The following is a 21071-nucleotide window of genomic DNA, read 5'->3' on the forward strand; positions in this document are numbered from 1 at the left end:
GCATTTCAAGAGATAATTAATACACAAAGATATCTGTTCAAAGTTTTTGTCAAAACATGAAAGGTAGACTTCAAAACTGTATAAATTGTATAAATCTGAGTACCTGTGTTGGTAATTTTCATTGCTTTTGCTTTGTATATAATAAAATTTAATTGTAAGTGTAGCAAGTGTTTATCAAAAATTAAATTGTGTTGGTAAATATAAATTACCATTTAATTTGGTAAATATAAAAGATACCAAAGGTATCTTTTACCATTTCACTGTGTGACCATCTTTTACCAGGTCACTGTGTGACCACATACAGTACTTCAGGTTCACCTTTATAACTATGTTACGCAATGAATTAATTATTATTACATTTTTTACAAATGAAGAAATCATTCCATATTAAATTTATAAAAGACTTAAGAGAGATGTTAAATACAACAGACTGTAGCTTTAATCAGTAATACTTTATCTGACAAGTACCAACCTTTAAATAATTCCTGTCAAAATATTGTAGGATTCTATCAATTACTTTGTTTGTTATGGCTATTTGAAGTAACAAAATTTTTATTATTTTTTTTTTTAAAAACAAAAATTATTGAATAGAAACTGAAATAATAATTTTTGAAACAGCTAGGCTTAACAACCACTTTAAACCCGCTGGGCTGGTCTAGTGGTGAATGCGTCTTTACAAATCAGCTGATTTAGAAGTCGAAAGTTCCAGCATTCAAGTCCTAGTAAAGGTTACTTTTATACGGATTTGAATACTAGATCATAGATACAGATGTTCTTTGGGGGTTGGGTTTCAGTTAACCACACATTTCAGAATTGGTCGACCTGAGACTGTACAAGACTACTCACTTCACTTACAATCATAATATATCCTTAGGAAGGCTTAACAGCTCAAAATATAATCACAGAATTCAATACTGTTTTTGGTGATTGCACTATTTATGGTTTAAATAAAGACATTATTTGGTGTTATGAATTCTAACACAGTTATACAAGCACAAAACTTGTATTTACACTTTACTATGGTTTGAATGTTTGAACTTTGAAGTTCAAAATCATCTGCTTTGCGAAGACGCATTCACCACTAGACCAACGTGGGTCTATGCTGAGAGCCTAGAAAATAGTAAGAAAAATTTTCTATTTAAAAATTCCAAGCCTCGCACAGAGATAGTGTTAGAATACTTAATTTCTCGACAGCAACACAGTCGGCACAGCACAAGCTGTGCGCTAGGTGGGTGCTGCATTTGCTCATGCCCAACCAAAAACAGTGGCGAAAAAACATTTCAAATAATTGTTTTGAGCTCTTTTGGTGCAATCCAGAGGAACTTTTACATTGATTTGTGATTGTTAATGAGACTGATCTGGCTCCCAATGACTCACTTGTTTCCTAACCTAAAAAAAATGGCTTCGAGGGAAGAGATCTTCAACCAGTAATGAAGTTATTTTAAGGAGTTGAATAAATCAATTTACTGAACTGGCATAAGTGCTCTTGTGGAATGCTGGGCTAAATGTTTAGACCTTCATTGTGACTATGTTGAAAAATAAATCAAAATGTACGCAGAAAAATGTTGTTTTCTTATCCAGTCACAGAACTTTACACCCAACCCCCATATCTCAATTGTAGAAAAATAGGTATTGCTGCTTTATGCATCTTGAACACAAAGAAACTTGATTGTTACCACAAATAACTGCAGGAATATGAAAAACGAAGACAAATTTTTAGACTCTGTAATAACCTGTGTTGAAACCACAGTTGCACTATTTTACCCAAAAAGAAGGGAGGAGGTTCAGTGGTTATATTCATACTCAACTATTACAACAAAAACCATGTCCCCATGACCTTAACTGAGAAAATAATGGTAAACTTCTCCTGGAACGCAAAGGGAATTCTAACTTTACTTTCTGACAAAACAAGAATAATCACTACACTACAATTTAAGAATGATAATGTCGAAGAGGGGTCAACCAATGTCTAGTTTCTTCCCTTCAGGTCACTTTTCTTGTTCTGACATCCCATTGTTCTTGTATCCCATCTGACATACAGACCATATTTAGCACCATCAGACTATCAGTTTAACCAATCTGAAAAATATTTAGGAATAATTTGTTCAATAATACTTTGCAAGAATAGGTGTAAATGCAACCAAAACTTTTTCTCTTTTGGAATTAAGTAACTTTATTAGTAGCAGGAGATCAACAGCTGCAAGTATAAGGAGACTATAGTGGGTATGTCACTTCTTTGAGACAGTAAATAAATTAGAGCCATTAATTTCTGGGTATTTTTTAACCCCCCTCATGACAAGAAGGCAAACAGAAGTCAAAGAGCCTAAATGAGGAAATAAACTGTAAAGATTAATGATATTTTACAGAGCTGAACTGAAGGATTGAAAACAGATTTTCATTAGAAATGTTTTCTGAGCTGATATAAACCAATTAACATGATAAAAGAATCAAAGCAAAATAAAACTAAATAATTTGTCAGTCAAATTTATTCCACTCATGTTATTTAAAATTTAATTTTAAAAAAATAAGTACATAAACAATATTATCAATCAAAATCACAAATTAAAATTAATAGGCTTTCTTTTCTTTGAAATCAAAATAATGAGGTCATTACAATAATATTATTATTATTATTAAACCTCCATTCTATTTTTGTCCACTAATAATCAATTACATGCTTATTCACTGACAGTTGTCAGATTAATGTTTTAGAAGTTAACATTCATATTATCTCCAAGTAACTTCAACATCATCAGTTCGATATCTGAAACATAAAATATGGACTTCAATAGATTCCCTTCAAAACAAACCAAAGATGAATTGACAATGTATAACCTAACATCTTCAGTTTTACAACATTAGTACACTGACATCATTAGACTTGTTTGCAATTCATTCTAAGAAAGCTATAAATTTGATATCATTTAAAAACACTACTTTTTTTAGGGATTAGTGAATATTTCGACATAGGAACCTCTAAGGCAGTAAATTTCTTATTCATTTTTTGGGTTCATATTCAGTTGTAAGTTTAACTGATAGAATATTTTGTTTATGTCTCTTAATAGTTGTTCATATTATCTTGTGTTATCTATGAACACAGAAGGTATTGAAAATACATCATCAAAATTTATTACACAATTAAAAATGTTATATCACAGAGTTGGTGTAAATGAGTTACCTTACTAGATTTTTACATTCCCAGCTATAGTGATATATGCTGCAATAGCAATAACGAGAAAGTATACAGCTCTGTCAAAAAAATTGTTTTAAATTGTCTTTTTAAGTTCTGAAAAATATTTTTAAGTTTCTTAAGAGTTAAAAAAAATTTATTAAATAAATTGTAAATATGAAAAAACTTTTTATTACAATGATCCCAACTCCAAAAAATCTATTTTTATCAAATGGAGGTTTGTGCATATGTATTGTGACCTGCATTTGGTCTTATACCTCTGAACCTCCTAATTTTCTTCAAACTTGGTAGACAGATACTAAAAATATTACAATAACCATTAGACACTAATATTACATTAATAACAAAATAAGGTTTAAAGTTCATACAATTCAATTTTTGTAAATATTATTACTTTAAGGTTTATAAAAGAACTAACCTATACTTTATAACTGAATATAATAGTGTCACTTCCAATACTGTTTACCAATAACTCACTGAACAATTTCTCATATTCACCCACTGTCCACAAAGGAATATTGGTGACTTACTACTATTCACTCATACCAAATGCTTACTGATATCGCTGCCATCACGATGATGTCAAACTCGGACTTGTGAAACTACACATTGTTATAGCTTGTTGTTACGACTGTGCCAAACAAGGCCTCACTAAACTTCTGACAGTTATCGTTTGTTATTACGACTGCGCCGAACTACTGACCGTTTCTGCTGGTCAGTGTCAGTATTTATATCTCCTGGGCTGCAGAACCAGTACCTCCCTCATCCCTTTAATTGTTGAAGTGTATTGATTTTCACTGCCTTTGTCTTTATGTTTTTCTATAAATTCTTATTCCGGACCAGTAACCCGTCTGGTCAAACAACACCTTTGGAGGTGACATTGTCTGTATTACAAAGAAAAAATTGTTAAACGGAATTGTTTCGTTAAGAAAAAGATCTGTTTTAGTTTCTTCTTTTCATTATTAATTCTCTTTGTTTTTCTTAATTGGAAGAAATCCATCATTACCTTGGTCCAGTTAAAATATTATCATCTTATGAATATCTAGCAATTTATTTTGTTTCTTCTTCCAGTTGAATATTTTATAAATCATGTATTTAGTGAATAAAATCCTAAATTAGTCAAAACTCTTAACCATGTGACTTCATTAAATGTTAGTATTGCATTTGTTTACAGCTAATAAACACTTTAAAAAAGTTAAATGCAGTTTGCAACTGCATTTAATTGCACACTTTATGTTTATGTTGTGTAATTATTTTTATTTATGTTGTGTTAATTAATAAATAGAACTCTCAGACAGATTGGTAGCATCCCTACTTCTCATGTGGAAAGTTCTAGATTTGATCCCTGGTCTTGACATTTTTCATACACTGGAACACTCATCTCATAAAAAAAAAGTGGATTGTGGTTTACCAAAAGTACAAATAATTTTTTTATATTGCTTATTGTTATATTTATGAATTGAAAGTGTAATTAATTATGCCTCGTCTTTCAGGGCAGTGATTAATTTTTGAATGATCATAAAACCTTTACAAGAGAATAGTTTTACAAGAAAATAATTTTAATGTTAATGCAGTATACCTAAAACAATGAGTCCTGTTTTTCAAAGTTATAAGTCTGAAAATATTGATAGGAGAACCCAAAGAGTGGGGTTAAAATCAAAAAATTAAGGTCTGCTTTATACTGATCTAATTAAGATCAGTTAATTAAAAACTAAAACAGTGTAATTGCACATTTCAGTTACCTCTGTGTACATGTAGTATCTTCCCATTGAGTAGCATTCGCAGACAAATAAAGTAGAGCTCCTGCATGTGCAATCATTGCTCCATTATCAATACAATACCTTTCATCAGTTGCATATAACTTAGCATCACGTTCAGCGCACATTTCACCCATCATTTCCTGTAAACGCTCGTTACAAGCTACACCACCAACTAGAAGAACTTCTTGTGAGCCACAATGTGCCATTGCTCTTTCTGTAAAATTTGATCAATATACAGAAATGAAGATTATGGTGGATAAAAAACTTATTCAAAACAGTAAAAAAGTTACCCAACCCCTTCAACTGTATTCTGAACATTTAACATATTTTATTTGAAACATCTGTATACTTCTTTTATTTAACATCTTTGCAACCTGAACTGTTTAAAAATTACATCATAACATAAAATCATAAAGTTCAGAATCATGTGTATATATATATATATACATGATCAGATGTGAGTATATATATATATATATATATATATATATATACTGGATCAGATGTGATGAATGGGTGGATTTATTAATCCACCCATTCCACATTATTAATCCACATTTATTATTTAATCAACTGGCACATGCATGTATCTCCACAAAACTGGTCTCTTGCACCAAATTGCATCATGAAGGCAATGCAGAGCCTCCTTCATATAATACTGTTTGTTGATAATTTGGCCTTATAGTGCATGTTCGTTCATAAATTCTAACTCCTTGGCAGTAGAAAAAAAAATTGTCAGCTTACTTTCACTTGCTTCTTACTTCCTTTCTTTGGCTTTTTGGATGATGACTTCCATTGTGATAAATGAGCTCTAGTTTCTGGGTTGTATCCATACATCCATGATTCCTCACCAGTTACCACCCTTAAAGTTTAAGTTGGGATAACCATTGGTGCACTCCAGCACATCATATGCAAAGTCAAAACGAATTTCTTATTGTTCAATCAAAAGCAACTTGGTGCAAATTTAATTTTTGTATGCCCACAATGTCCATTAATACCACAGGTAAAAAACCCTGCTTCTCCAATAACAACTGAAGCGTTCTATGATGATATAAGAAAACATTCATACACATTATAATTTTATTACTTTATATTCAAAAACTTTTTGGAAAAAGGGTACCTTCCGAACAGCTCTTATATACTTCATGAAAGCTAATTCCTTGTAGTAGTAAAAGTGATTTTTTGAAGAAAAAACTGATTTTCTAGATAATGCAAGTTTATTCTAACTTTTTCACCCATTAATTATAAACAATAGTTATAATGCATTGTCACCTGACAGAGGATAAAAATTAATTTGTTACTTTAAAGTATATTCCCAGTTTTTCTTACTGCTGTGAAATATATCAAGCACAAGCATATGTAAAATTAAGAGAGCCACAAGTCAGAGTTTACTTTCTCTGAGAGTAAATATTCACTATACAGCCAGTGCTTTTGGTGAACAGAATGAACATATCGCTAGTGCAGATGAATATCTCCTGCATCTTACTGTTCTTGGCATACAAATGTTTAATAGTACATTTGGCTTACTAAAGAAGATGGCAGGAATTCATTTTGGACCACCGGATTGGTCTAGTGGTGAACACATCTTCCCAAATCAGCTGATTTGGAAGTCGAGAGTTCCAGCCAGTTATTTTTACACGGATTTGAATACTAGATCGTGGATACCGGTGTTCTTTGATGGTTGGATTTCAATTAACCACACATCTCAGGAATGGTCGAACTGAGAATGTACAAGACTACACTTCATTCACACTCATACATATCATCCTCTGAAGTATTATCTAAACGGTAGTTACCGGAGGCTAAACAGGAAAAAGAAAGGAATTCATTTTACTCATTTTTCTTAGAAAGATTTTGCTGTCATGAGAATATCTATGCCCAGTTTTAAGGGTGATTTGTATCAAATATCTTACAACCTCATTCGTTACAGCATTTAATCACATGGAATGTATAAACAAACATACTAATACACAAGAAGAGTTGTAGTACTATAATGTATGGTAGATTCTATTTTTAGTAAACTGTAATCAATCTTACAGATGAATTATAAAATTCTTATAACAAGAACAAGCTTTATTTAGAAAAATATATTCATGAATCTACAGACATTGAACTAAATATGATTTTGATAATGGCTTACTTTTTTTTTAAAAGGGATTCCTTTAAAAAGTAAAGGATTATTTTTCAAAAATAGTGTTTTTCTTCATTAGGTGGCATTATTTTTCTGCTATCTTTTTGCAGTTGGGTGTAGAAATCCTAGACAAGGTGGACTGGATTATATCAAATGCCGAGGTTTCAAAAATGACCTCTGGTAAAGCCCATAAGGCCTGGGAACAGAGGGGGTAGCAGAGGGTGTCTTCCCTTTGGGGGTCAGGATGTATGCACAATAATTTCTGTGTAAAGAAAACTAAATTATGATATAACTCTTAGTTAATAAAAAATTTATAGTTATATATTATATCTATGAACATCTGTTTTGTATGTATGTATAAAACGTGCATTTAGTAATTCATATATCATGAAAAAGATAACCCATAAATACCCTCAGTCAACAACCAGTAATTATTATTTTAAATTTTAAATTATATTGGTAATATATTTGACATTTTCATAATTTTACTAATCTGACTGTTTTGAATGTCATACTACAGCTAAATCATTCAACTCACCAGTGGTTTCAACTAACATAGCAAATACAGTCTCTTGTAAAGAAAAACACAAATCTTCTGGAGTGTAGTCTTTAGAATCAAGTAATTTATTTGCTTGCTCCTCAATATATGACAGAATTCCAGAAAAAGAAACATCCATACCTTTAACTACATAAGGCAATGGAAGAAATCTTTTACCACTAAATTAAAAAAAAAAAATTAATATAATTTAATAATAATATAATAACAACATGGAACAAACATATAGCAACATGGAATAAAGTTTAATTACAAAAATAAATTTTTATTATTTTGGTAGGTTTGTAACAGTGTAAGATCCACTGTGTTAATTTAATCATTAATCTACTAATAAAATTTAACAAAAAAAATTTAATTTATATTAAATTAAAATAGAGTTAACCAGCATTTGAAGATCATTTTGGGTTCAAGTAAATAACCAAAATGCTCTTTATGTAATGAATTTTAAAATTCTATTACATTTGCTATAAATATATGCATTTAACTTGTAGTAAGGACAATTTTATTTTATTTGTCCATTACAATACAAAGTACTCATTATTTTTTAAATCTACCAGTTATATTTAAGTGTTAAGTGCAATGTTTTAAAATTATAGCACAAGTAAATTCATGTTACATCTAAAAGACAGGAAAATGAGTGAATGGGCTCACCCAAGTTAAAACTAATTATTGGACCAAAAAATAGTAAGGTTGCATTATAAGTAATATAAGGGCAATATACAATCCTTATATTACTTAGGTGGCATTGTTTTTCCCCTATCTTTTTGTAGCTGGGTGTAGGAAATCATTTGTATAAATAAAAAATGCATACTTTATTTATTTTTTTCAATGACTGACAAATATTTGAAAGACTGAAGTCAAACCAGGCTGAAATTCAGTACAAATATTTGGCCTGGTTTGGCTTCCTAGCTTTGATCTGGTTTTCAATTCCAATGAACAAGAGGGCATCATCGCCTTATTCACATGTTTTTTCTTTACTAAACTATAATATTTTTTAGCTTTGTTGAATAGTATACCAAATCGGGCCATCTTATTTATTGGAATAAATAATACTCCAATACATAAATTTTAAGGGCTCTGAAAAACAAAGAGACTGAAAGAGACCTGTGCTTAAAATGTCAGTTTTTTAAACTTTCATGGTCAACTTTTCAAGATATGAGACAGACTCATTAAAACTAATGCTGAATTTCTTTCTGCCCCTAATTTCAATTGACTTAAAACTTTGGAATTTTCAATAACTTAAGTACTTTCATTGTACTAAAGTTAAATTCATATACAAAAAATTAAAAAATACAAAACTATTCTTTTTTTTCTTTTTTACTTCGTTGCACAAAGCAAAGGAAGTATCGTGATTGCAAAAAGTTTTGGTTTTCAGATTTCAATGGAAATATCCATTTTGACCATCCCTGAATCCATTTTGTCTAGTTTCGGCATGACATCTGTATATACTTATGTATCTCAATGTACATACTTATATAGGATGTTGAAATTTTGGATTTAGGACTCTTGTAACATCTAGTAGTGCACCTCCCTTTTTGATTACAATTTAATGGACCAAAAATACAAAACAATTTTGATTTCGGACTTTTTTCTTCACTGCAGTAATAAACCCTCATTGAGAGCTTTTCAATGATATGTCATAAGTGGTACTTATTTTCATTGATCCCAGAGTTATAGACAAACAAAATTTTAATTAATGAAATATTTGCATCTTACAAGGGGAAGGCACACTGGTTCAAATCCAACTACATTTCCTTTTTTGTAATCTTTTTTTTAATTTAAATATAATGATTTTTTAATAATTATTAATCTGCGATTGTAAACATTTTTTTTACGATAAATAATAATTCAATAACAGCAATAAAAAAAAATATCAGAAGTTATTAAAGAAATAAAATTTTATGTACTTTTCATTTAAAAAAAAAAAAAAGTGTATATATAATTTAATAGGCGTACAAGGAAGTCATGTAGTGTCCACTTCAGATTTTTTAATTTTGTTCTAAATTTGATGCCATCAGTGCTTCATATATAGAACATTTTTTGAATCACTTTCAAGAGTACATGTTGAGCCAGTTTGGAGATATTAATAAAAGTATAGGCCAACACAAATACATACGTATAATATATATATCTTTCAGAAATTAAAAAATTTTTTTGTTATTGTAGTTTTTGGACTAAGGGAGGGTACTGAAATGTTGAAAACTGAAAAATCCCAAACAGACTTGAGAGAGGGAACCCCAGACAGACCCCAAATAGATTTTGGGGAGACTTTCCAGAATTGACTTGACTCTGCTGCAGTATATATTTGTTCTGGGGTAAGACTTTTTTTTAAGGAAGCAAATTCTTCATTAAATAAAGTTGCAGCTGCTACATCTGCAGAAAGGCTTTCCCCTTGAATATCTAAATGTCTGATGCATGACGTTTTTTAAATTTGTGTAGATGAAGCAGAAAATGGTTCATTTATATTTAAACTTTTATGAAAAAATAAAGCTTTCTCACTCACCGTCGGTCTGGATATAGTGACTCCTTCAGCATGTTTTTGTTTAAACCAATCAAAAACAGCGGCATATAGATCTGATAACATAAACTTTTTCATAGTTTTCTCAATGAAAGAGCAGATGTAGAGTCAGCAGTTGAAATGAAAATGTCCTTTTTCCTTTTAATAAGATCTTGAACAGTTTGTTCATGGATTCCAAATTCTATTAAAAGTTTCTTTATGCTTTCGCCTTTGTCCACCACATGATTTATAATTGCCATTTTTTGGTCCATGGAAAATACACCATGCTTCCTCTTTGAAGCCATATTTACAACTTCAAATGCCATTCTGAGACAGTAAATATGGTACAGTAGTTGAATACAGTTACTGTATCATTAAAATAGCAAAAAAAACTATGTTCAGTACAGTACCAAAACACACATTCAAATTACAGTGTTATATACACTAGACAGCAAACAAACATAAAATGGCGTGACTGAAGCACTAGGTAAAACAGACACAAAGTGGACAGCCATTCGAAGTGACTGTACATTGTATGTGCAGTAGGCCTGTGCATTGTGTTTTACCCAAGTCATTAGACTATATTGGTAGTGGGTATAACTTTTCTGAAAAGGTGAAAAAGAATTCTCAAAATTTCATGTTCTGTAACGTCTACTCAACATAACATGTGTTTACTCATATTTACGGAATTAGACTGTATTACTGGTTTAATGTACGTTAGTACAGTGGTATGTACTATATAATGCAATCGAAGTACCCTACTGTAGTAGAGTGCCGTTTAGGGTAACATTTACAAAGAATAACACAGTACTGTATTTTTTGGCCTAATACAGCATCCCACATTATTTCTTTTTTTTTATATCTATGGTTATGAACCCTGAACAACTGGATCCCTGCGAAATCGAAGCCCAGTTAATGGGGGTTCTACTCTATTATAAAAATAACAGAATTAAGTTTACATTAAATAAAATAATATTAAATAAATTTAAAAAATTTCTGTTAACAATAATGGGCTTTCCCTTGAGGACAACTGTGAGGCAGTTACCTACCTCTTGGTAGTGATGAAGTGTGCGAGCACCTCATGGCAGGCTAAACCAATCCATCAACTAGTAACAAACGAGGTGCCCCTAGGGTGTTGTTCTGAGAGGTGCAAAAGGGTGCTCTTATAATATCTCTGTAAACAATTGTCTGATTTTCAAAATTCAAACACGGTATTTGTTAATAGATTGAAGGCTAACTTTTGCATGCATCAGGTACAATCTCGATCTAAAAGATCACAGTTATTTGGAAATGTATATATATATATATATATAAAAAGTTTGTCTGTCTGTTTGTTATAGCATCATATGAGAACCAACTGAACCATTACTTTCAAATTTTCAGGATACATTTGTGTTATCCCAGGGAACATTTTAAGTCATCGACCAAGGCCCTAGCTCCCTTGAAGGTTAAGATATTAAAAATAGTTAGGAGTGAAGTTGTGAATTATTCATTAAGGAAAAAAAGATTAATCCTTTTACTTCATTATTATATTTCTGCCACCATGGCAAAGAAATAAGTTATGAATTTTTTGTCGTCAATTGTATGTGTACTTTAGTACCATAACTACATTATATCTTTTGTAATTTAGTGTCTTTTTCAGGTTTCTATAAAACATGAATACTATAATTATTATTTATCAGTATTATTCTCACAACCATAACATAATGTACAGTGGTCCAGGGGGTGAGCCCTCTGGATAGATGAGAATGGTGACTGAACCAAGTTGTGCGGGTGTCCAGGCACCAGTTTCCTTGACAAATTAGGAATATCTTAGGGGTTCCAGGGAACCCCTAAGTTGGCTCTGGGATTCACCTGGGCTGACCTGAGCCTCTAGAGTCCAGGTTCTGGCTAGCTGGGCCAAATAGTATATTTATATACACAATAGCATGTAAAAACATCTATAAAACTTTCTGTAGAAAAGTAAGTGTAAAAAAAGGGTTTGTTTATCCAATATTTTAAAATTACAATGACTCAATTACTATACCTTTATACTTAAAAGAGTAACCAAACATTATTAACTCATATAATAATGTAAGAATAAAGATGAATAATAGCTTAAAAATGACTACATTCAACTTTACAATTTTGCTTTTGCTCTTAAAATTAAAATTCTTTGATTTAAACAACTGTTTTCTTAGGAGTGTGCGATGTATGGTTCTACATTTAATAATCTGGCCAAATTATTGGCATGTTTCCATATATTTAAATATCTGTTTCCAACTTGTTTTATTTTGGTTTAATAACTTAAACATGTTTTCAATACATGGTAATTTACTATGTAATTATAAAATAAATAACTATAAAACAATAAATTGTAGATACTTCTACATCTAAATCACAACTATCATGACTACTTACTCTTTTGCCATTTGTTCAATATTATAACCTGGACTAGGGTCATTGGATAACTTTAAGACACGAGCAAATCTATCAAGGCAATTACCGACTGCAATATCAATAGTTTCTCCAAATATACGATAACGATTTCTTGCATATGCTATAACTTGGGTATTACAACCACTTACATATAAAACAGTTGGGTTGTCACTATTTGTAACAACTCTTCCCATTTCAATATCTGTCAAGAGTAGATTAGAAAAATAACCAAATGCATCTATTAATCAATACAACATAATTTTAAAATTATAACTGGCTTGCTTTTTCAAATTAATAATGTGGCCCCATTACCATTAGCTCTTCTGTTAACGGGACCTACCTTAAAAAGGTTAGGAAACTTCTTAAGTATACTCAATCTATGATGTTTTTGTCCATTTAATATGCTGTTTTTGACAAATCTAGTTTGTTTGAATTTTTTTTATGAAAGCTGTTTAGTTAAGTTAAAATCTTGATTTTTATGTTATTTGCTTGTTATGTTTAAATGTTTGTTTAATGACTTTTATGTCTTCTACTTATATGAGATAATTTGCAAAGGTAAATTCTATTTATACATCACATGAATAACATCTACATCCTACATCCCTAACAATTTGTTTTACATATTCCAAACGTGGCCTGCCTACACAATTTTTCCCTTCTACCTGTCCTTCCAATATTAAAGCGACTATTCCAGGATGCCTTAGTATCTGGCCTATAAGTCTGTCTCTTCTTTTAACTATATTTTTCCAAATGCTTCTTTCTTCATCTATTTGCCGCAATACCTCTTCATTTGTCACTTTATCCACCCATCTGATTTTTAACAATCTCCTATAGCACCACATTTCAAAAGCTTCTAATCTTTTCTTTTCAGATACTCCGATTGTCCAAGTTTCACTTCCATATAAAGCGACACTCCAAACATACACTTTCAAAAATCTTTTCCTGACATTTAAATTAATTTTTGATGTAAACAAATTATATTTCTTACTGAAGGCTCGTTTAGCTTGTGCTATTCGGCATTTTATATCGCTCCTGCTTCGTCCATCTTTAGTAATTTTACTTCCCAAATAACAAAATTCTTCTACCTCCATAATCTTTTCTCCTCCTATTTTCACATTCAGTGGTCCATCTTTGTTATTTCTACTACATTTCATTACTTTTGTTTTGTTCTTGTTTATTTCCATGCGATAGTTCTTGCGTAGGACTTCATCTATGCCGTTCATTGTTTCTTCTAAATCCTTTTTACTCTCGGCTAGAATTATTATATCATCAGCAAATCGTAGCATCTTTATCTTTTCACCTTGTACTGTTACTCCGAATCTAAATTGTTCTTTAAAATCATTAACTGCTAGTTCCATGTAAAGATTAAAAAGTAACGGAGATAGGGAACATCCTTGTCGGACTCCCTTTCTTATTAGGGCTTCTTTCTTATGTTCTTCAATTGTTATTGTTGCTGTTTGGTTCCTGTACATGTTAGCAATTGTTCTTCTATCTCTGTATTTGAACCCTAATTCTTTTTAAATGCTGAACATTTTATTCCAGTCTACATTATCGAATGCCTTTTCTAGGTCTATAAACGCCAAGTATGTTGGTTTGTTTTTCTTTAATCTTCCTTCTACTATTAATCTGAGGCCTAAAATTGCTTCCCTTGTCCCTATACTTTTCCTGAAACCAAATTGGTCTTCTCCTAACACTTCCTCCACTCTCCTCTCAATTCTTCTGTATAGAATTCTAGTTAAGATTTTTTATGCATGACTAGTTAAACTAATTGTTCTGTATTCTTCACATTTATCTGCCCCTGCTTTCTTTGGTATCATTACTATAACACTTTTTTTTAAGTCTGACGGAAATTCCCCTTTTTCATAAATATTACACACCAGTTTGTATAATCTATCAATCGCTTCCTCACCTGCACTGCGCAGTAATTCTACAGGTATTCTGTCTATTCCAGAAGCCTTTCTGCCATTCAAATCTTTTAATGCTCTCTTAAATTCAGATCTCAATATTGTTTCTCCCATTTCATCCTCCTCTTCTTACTCTATAACACCATTTTCTAATTCATTTCCTCCATATAACTCTTCAATATATTCCACCCATCTATCGACTTTACCTTTCGTATTATATATTGGTGTACCATCTTTGTTTAACACATTATTAGATTTTAATTTATGTACCCCAAAATTTTCCTTAACTTTCCTGTATGCTCAGTCTATTTTACCAATGTTCTTTTCTCTTTCCACTTCTGAACACTTTTCATTAATCCACTCTTCTTTCGCTAGTTTGCACTTCCTGTTTATAGCATTTCTTAATTGTCGATAGTTCCTTTTACTTTCTTCATCACTATCATTCTTATATTTTCTACGTTCATCCATCAGATGCAATATAGCGTCTGAAACCCAAGGTTTTCTACCAGTTCTCTAAATTCCACAGATTCATCTGACACCTTTACTTCAGGTTTTTAAACCCCAATCTACATTTCATTATCACCAAATTATGGTCGCTATCAATGTCTGCTCTAAGGTAAGTTTTGCAGTCAACGAGTTGATTTCTAAATCTTTGCTTAACCATGATATAATCTATCTGATACCTTGCAGTATCGCCTGGCTTTTTCCAAGTGTATATTCTTCCATTATGATTTTTAAATTAGGTGTTGGCAATTACTAAATTATACTTCGTGCAAAACTCTATAAGTCGGTCCCCTCTTTCATTCCTTTTGCCCAGCCTGTATTCACCCACTATATTTCCTTCCTTGCCTTTTCTAATGCTTGCATTCCAATCTCCAACTATTATTAAATTTTTATCTCCTTTTACGTGTTTAATTGCTTCATCAATCTCTTCGTATACACATTCTACCTCATCATCATCATGGGCGCTTGTAGGCATATAGACGTTAACAATCGTTGTCGGTTTAGGTTTTGATTTTATCCTTATTACAATGACTCTATCGCTATGCGTCTTGAAATACTCCACTCCTACCTATCTTCTTGTTCATCATGAAACCTACTCCTGCCTGCCCATTATTTGACGCTGAGTTAATTACTCTAAAGTCACCTGTCCAAAAGTCGCCTTCCTCTTCCCACCGAACCTCACTAATTCCTACTATATCCACGTTTACCCTATCCATTTCCCTTTTTAAATTTTCTATCCTACCAACCCTTTTTAAGCTTCTAACATTCCACGCTCCGACTCGTAGAATGTTATTTTTTACTTTTCTGGTGACTCCTTCCTTAGTAGTCCCCACCCGGAGATCCGAATGGGGGACTATTTTACCTCCGGAATATTTTACCAAGGAAGGCGCCTCCATTATTGCTTTTGAAAATGCAGAGAGCCACATTTTCTTGGAAAAAAAACAGCTGTAGTTTTCCATTGCTTTCAGCTGCGCAGTACTCAGAGGACTGAGTGATGTTGATATGGCCGTTTAAGTCATTGTGATTCACGCCCCTAACAACTACTGAAAGAGCTGCTGCCCTCTTTCAGGAATCATTCCTTAGTCTGGCTCTCAAACAGATACCTCTCCGATATGGTTGCACCTTCGGTCCAGCTACTCTGTATCCCTGAGCACTCAAGCCCCCTCACCAACGGCAAGGTCTCATTAATGAATACATAAAATAAATAAGTTAAACTACCCAGTTTTGATAACTTATAATAGTAGTTACTGACTTGAATCATTTTTGTGGGCCAAATTATTATGTACATGAAAATCTTAAAATATGTACACCTACGCAACTTCTAGAGTACACATGAGAAATTGTTTAATTAGTACCAGCAATCTCTAACTAGAAACTAATTTCAAAAGTTAAGTAAAATTTTATAGGTTCAACCATTAATGTAGTGATAACTGATCTTTTCAATGGTAAGAAGGTCTGTAAGATTCATGACTGTTTACAATGTCATATATTTATATGAATGAGACACCTAATTAATAGTATCACAATTCTTATTATAACCAGTAGCACAATCCAGATTTTGTTATGTACAAGTATAAAAATTTATATAACGAATTTTAATAAATATTTTTATTTTTATAAATACAAATATTTTAATAAATTTTTTTGTATATAAAATTTATACAAAAATAATTATGATATATTTTTTAGTAGTTAAAAATCATATGTAAAGAAGATGAAACTGGAAGCAAAACAAAACTATCACAAAATTAATCACCGAGTCTTGTATTTTAATTTTTACATATCTGTTAATAACAGAATTATACAAAAGAAACGTAACATAAGTTATAAGTTTGTTTGTTACAGTAAAAATAGATTTTAATTAGTCCCCATCAATAACCAAAAATGTTACATAAAAGTGTAAATTTATTTTTAATAATTTAAAAATGCATTTATAAAGCTTTGGCAATGCTATTTTATGAAGCCACATACTGGCCGACATATAACAAATATCTACAAAACAAAAACAATGCAACACAACTGAATGGATCAAAATACTCATTTGTACAATGTTATTATTATTTTAAATGAATTATATTAACTGTAAAACAAGATTATTTGACAGTTTATTAAAAGGATACGTCCAATGCAATGATTAACAGCAACAATAGGTTTATTCCAGAGTTGAGCAACAGTGCGTGCAACTACTGCAACAGATACTAAAGGGCCACCCATTCCTGGACCTTTTGTGTAACAAACAACATCAATCTGTTTTGGTGATACTTTGGCTTTATCTAAGGCTTCCTGAAGTAAATCCAAGATCTTATCCCTATGATGTTGTGCTGTTTCTCTCGGTAAAAATCCTAAAAATAGAAATAAAAAAAAATAAAAATGCACAAAAATTGATCAGGTAAGAAACTTTTTTCAATTAAACTTTTATATATAAAAATGTTCAAAAACAAATAAATAAATGCATGAATGCAGTTTACGACGAAACAATTGAATAATTCCATTTATGAACAATTTATCAGACTAAAAAGAGGTTTAATACTAATCCATCAACAGTTGTGGAAAGCTTACATGCTGTAGATGAATACTAAGTAGAGGTAGTTTATTACCGGTTAGCAGGTAATGGTTACTTAACCATAATCATCATTTAGTCAGATCGTATATATGCACAGTAAAATTAATACATTAATATTGTGAATTACTTTCAATCATACTTAAGAATAGTCTGAGTAAACTAACCTTCTCCGGGAGGAGTTATGTAAGTTCTTCTACAATTTGACAACACATTTCCATCATTTACTATACCAATTCCGAGTTTGTTGGCACTACCTTCAAAACCAATAGAAATAACCATTTCAGTTTTATAATTCACAATTCAGTTATATAATTCACAATTTTAAGAGATTTTGTATTCACTCCTAAAACGTTTCAGAGAAAAACAAGAAAACAGTTTAATTCGTTGCCTTCCAGCTAATACAGTATCAAAATTGAACTAAACAAATCGATGGAAACGTTCCTTTAACAATACGTGTGTAACGGACACCAAAAACAAATACCAATTCGTTGTTTACAGTAACATAACCTATCTCCTCAGACAACCTCTACCTGACATCGTAAACAAATACTAGTATACTAATTTATAGTAAATTAAATTTATGATTATGTGCAAATTTCTTATACTATTCTAGCTTTTGTAAAAATAATAATGATTTGAAATATGTAAGTTCTTATATGTGTTCGTTATTCTAACATAAAGAATGAACCAATAGCTACCGTTAAACGTACAAATTCTTTCCGTACCGAAATTTTAAAAACAGTTAAACTCGTTTTTTATGTATTTACCATAATGTATGTAATTTTATATTATATCGAATTATTACAGATCACTTTTACAACTATATGCCTGAGAAGACACAACAAAATCAGTTAAAACGTATGCAATAAGTAAACGATGGCTTTTTGGGGAAGAGGAATTTTAGAGCAAACTTTTTTTTTAAATGGTAAGATAAACATGCATAGATGTACTGAGCTTAGATCAGTATTGGTGTTGTGTCAGCCCAGATCGTGGATACCAGTGTTCTTTGATGGTTGGGTTTCAATTAACCACACATCTCAGGAATGGTCAACCTGAGACTGTACACTACACAGAATCAGGTAGTGCACAGACTATACACAACAACCTAAGACCACACTTCATTTATATTCATACATATCATCCTCTAAAGTAATACCTTATGGTGGTTCTGGAGGCTGAACAGACAAAAAGAGAGAGATGTACTGAGCTTATATGAAGTGGAGTTATGTTTGCAAAAATTGACCCCTCCAAAAAAAAACCTCACCCTCCAAGATATATTGACCCCAAGATTTCACCAATAAGTTGCCCTGTATATAAGTCTACAAGATTTCATAAAAATCAGTTTATCTAGTTATCTGGTCACATGTACCAACATTACCCCCACTTTTTTTTGTTTTTTGGGTCCCTAGGTCATGAAACATTGCAAAAAAACCCATATCTATTTTTTGAGTAATTACCTTATTGATCTATAGTTCTAGAGCTATGATGCCAGGAAAGTAAAACATAATATACATACAAAGAAATTAATCACAACATGCTAATTCTGTACATGTTACAAGTCATAATTTCAACATTCTTTAACAATATGATATTTAGAAATACATTACATGTGATAAAAACTGAGTTAACAAATAAAAAAACTGAATACATATACTATCTAATCATGTACTAAGGAGCCTCCTATTTTAATACAGCCATCACTACACTGTGTTGGTACTGGATCAGTAACACCTGCAACTCTACTGATGAAGTTATTTAAGCTTGAAAAAAAAGTTTCTGGAAGCACTATCAATTCTGTTGTGAAAGTGAGTTTTTTCAAACTTTTAATGTATAGTATTCATTATTAGTCACCATAAATATTTTGTGATCAAGCTTTTGCAGACAATCTTTAATTATGGCCAGTTATTCTATATTTATGAGCCAGATGCTTCTGTAGTTTACATCAAAATGTGTAGATTGCTGTACATATCTTAAATTACGATTAATTATTGTCCTTAAAAATAAATTTACATATACTTATCCTTTCAATGATTCAGTTCTAATTTTAACATTTCCAAAGACAGAGCTCGATTTCCTAGATTATGTAAGCATGATAATAAAATAATTACTTTCTAAAAATAAATTTCACCTGCTATGTGAAACACAATGAGAAATTTTTGATCAGTTTTTTCTTTGTTACTTAGAAATAAAGTAAATGAAATGTAAATAAAGGTAGGTTTGTAGTCTATTAATTTTGTATAGATTCTTTTTTATGTGTTGTCAGTGGTTTTTTGAGTAAAAACCAATGAATTCAGGTGTATCATAAAAACTCATTTCTCTGTGAAAAGCTTCCAGAGCAAATAAAACTGAAAAACAGTGCTTTAAAATCTGTCACCTTATTTTGTATAACATAAAAATCATTTTAGTAATTTTTTTGTGTATTTCTTTTCCAATACGTGTTATCTGTAGCAATAAGTATTTTTAACCAATTTCAAAAAAGGGAACACTTGATGAATTTCTTTTTTCTGTGCAAGTTTATTTATCCAGGATTATTTTTTATTCAGTACCAATATTTACTATCTTTTCTATAAAAATGACTGGAAATGTACAAAATAAGTGATAAATGTATATACAACTGTGTATAATACATACTAGTGTATATACATGTTGTGCATCGACTGAAACTTTTTAATTCAATAATACAGCAGTTGTACTCAAAATAGCTCTTAACATAAACTTATTAAAGAACTATCTTTACATATCAGTAGACAGTGGCATTGCATGTATGTATAACATATTATAAACTAATAAACAGATATCAATATACCTATATATATAGGTGTTCTTTGGTGGTTGGGTTTCAATTAACCACACATCTCAGGAATGGTCGAACTGAGAATGTAAAAGACTACACTTCATTTACACTCATACATACCATCCTCTGAAGTAATACCTGAACGGTAATTCCCAGAGGCTAAACAGGAAAAAGAAAAAGTAAGCAGATGCTTAATACAACTAGATGAACTTTTTCAATATTGAAATCAGATTTTTATCAGAATTAGCAATTTTTTTACTGTAAATGAAACTTGTAATTTGTTTTACCTCTGCAACTGTTTTTGAAGAAAAGCCTCTATTGGATATTCTTGCAGAAGTTACGTTTCACTAATAACTGTTTTCTAACTTTATTTAAAGTGCTCCTGCCAACTTGATATCAAGTTAGAAGTAGATACTCTTAATTTAATTAAAAACTGTAAATTTTATATTTTTTTAATTTCATGTTTAATGAAAAAAAATTAATTAACAGATTTTCAAAAGGATCCCACAAATTTTACACTTGCATAGTGCAAGCTGATCATCATGCAAGCCAATCAATTGTTTAGTATTGATATTGAAAGAGGTAGACTACCTGTAACTTCTTATGGAGTAGTCTTTGGTTCAGAGAATAAGAAACGTAACTATAAAGGACAATCAACATTTTCTTTTTATAGCTGTTACAATATGCATCTGGATGATAAAAAAAATACGCTTTCAAATTCTACTTTATGTTGAATCATGCTACTGCATATTCC

The 21071-nt window shown here is 31.0% G+C and overlaps 1 protein-coding gene across 1 annotated transcript; it reads right to left on the reverse strand.

Annotated features, from left to right (window-relative positions):
• Window positions 1–2474: 2474 nt before the first annotated feature.
• On the reverse strand, window positions 2475–18252 carry Tcs3 (Probable tRNA N6-adenosine threonylcarbamoyltransferase Tcs3). Its single transcript, XM_075369912.1, has 6 exons — window positions 17688–18252; window positions 17081–17302; window positions 12535–12754; window positions 7620–7798; window positions 4933–5164; window positions 2475–2764 (listed from the first exon to the last, which is right to left on the reverse strand). Exons 1-6 carry the CDS (start codon window positions 17800–17802, stop codon window positions 2728–2730), a joined length of 1005 nt encoding a protein of 334 aa, XP_075226027.1. The 5' UTR covers window positions 17803–18252; the 3' UTR covers window positions 2475–2727.
• Window positions 18253–21071: the final 2819 nt, after the last annotated feature.

This window comes from Lycorma delicatula, chromosome 6 (assembly GCF_047948215.1).
Source record: "Lycorma delicatula isolate Av1 chromosome 6, ASM4794821v1, whole genome shotgun sequence".
Taxonomy (NCBI): domain Eukaryota; kingdom Metazoa; phylum Arthropoda; class Insecta; order Hemiptera; family Fulgoridae; genus Lycorma; species Lycorma delicatula.

What these genes read in the sequence shown, in the direction of transcription:
- Tcs3 (XM_075369912.1), bottom strand. Translation starts at nt 17,802, where the DNA reads ATGGTTATTTCTATTGGTTTTGAAGGTAGTGCCAACAAACTCGGAATT. An exon ending in CATAACTCCTCCCGGAGAAG is followed by an intron (nt 17,303 to 17,687) that starts GTTAGTTTACTC and finishes TTCTATTTTTAG; the next exon opens with GATTTTTACCGAGAGAAACA. An exon ending in TGTTAATCATTGCATTGGAC is followed by an intron (nt 12,755 to 17,080) that starts GTATCCTTTTAA and finishes TACTCTTGACAG; the next exon opens with ATATTGAAATGGGAAGAGTT.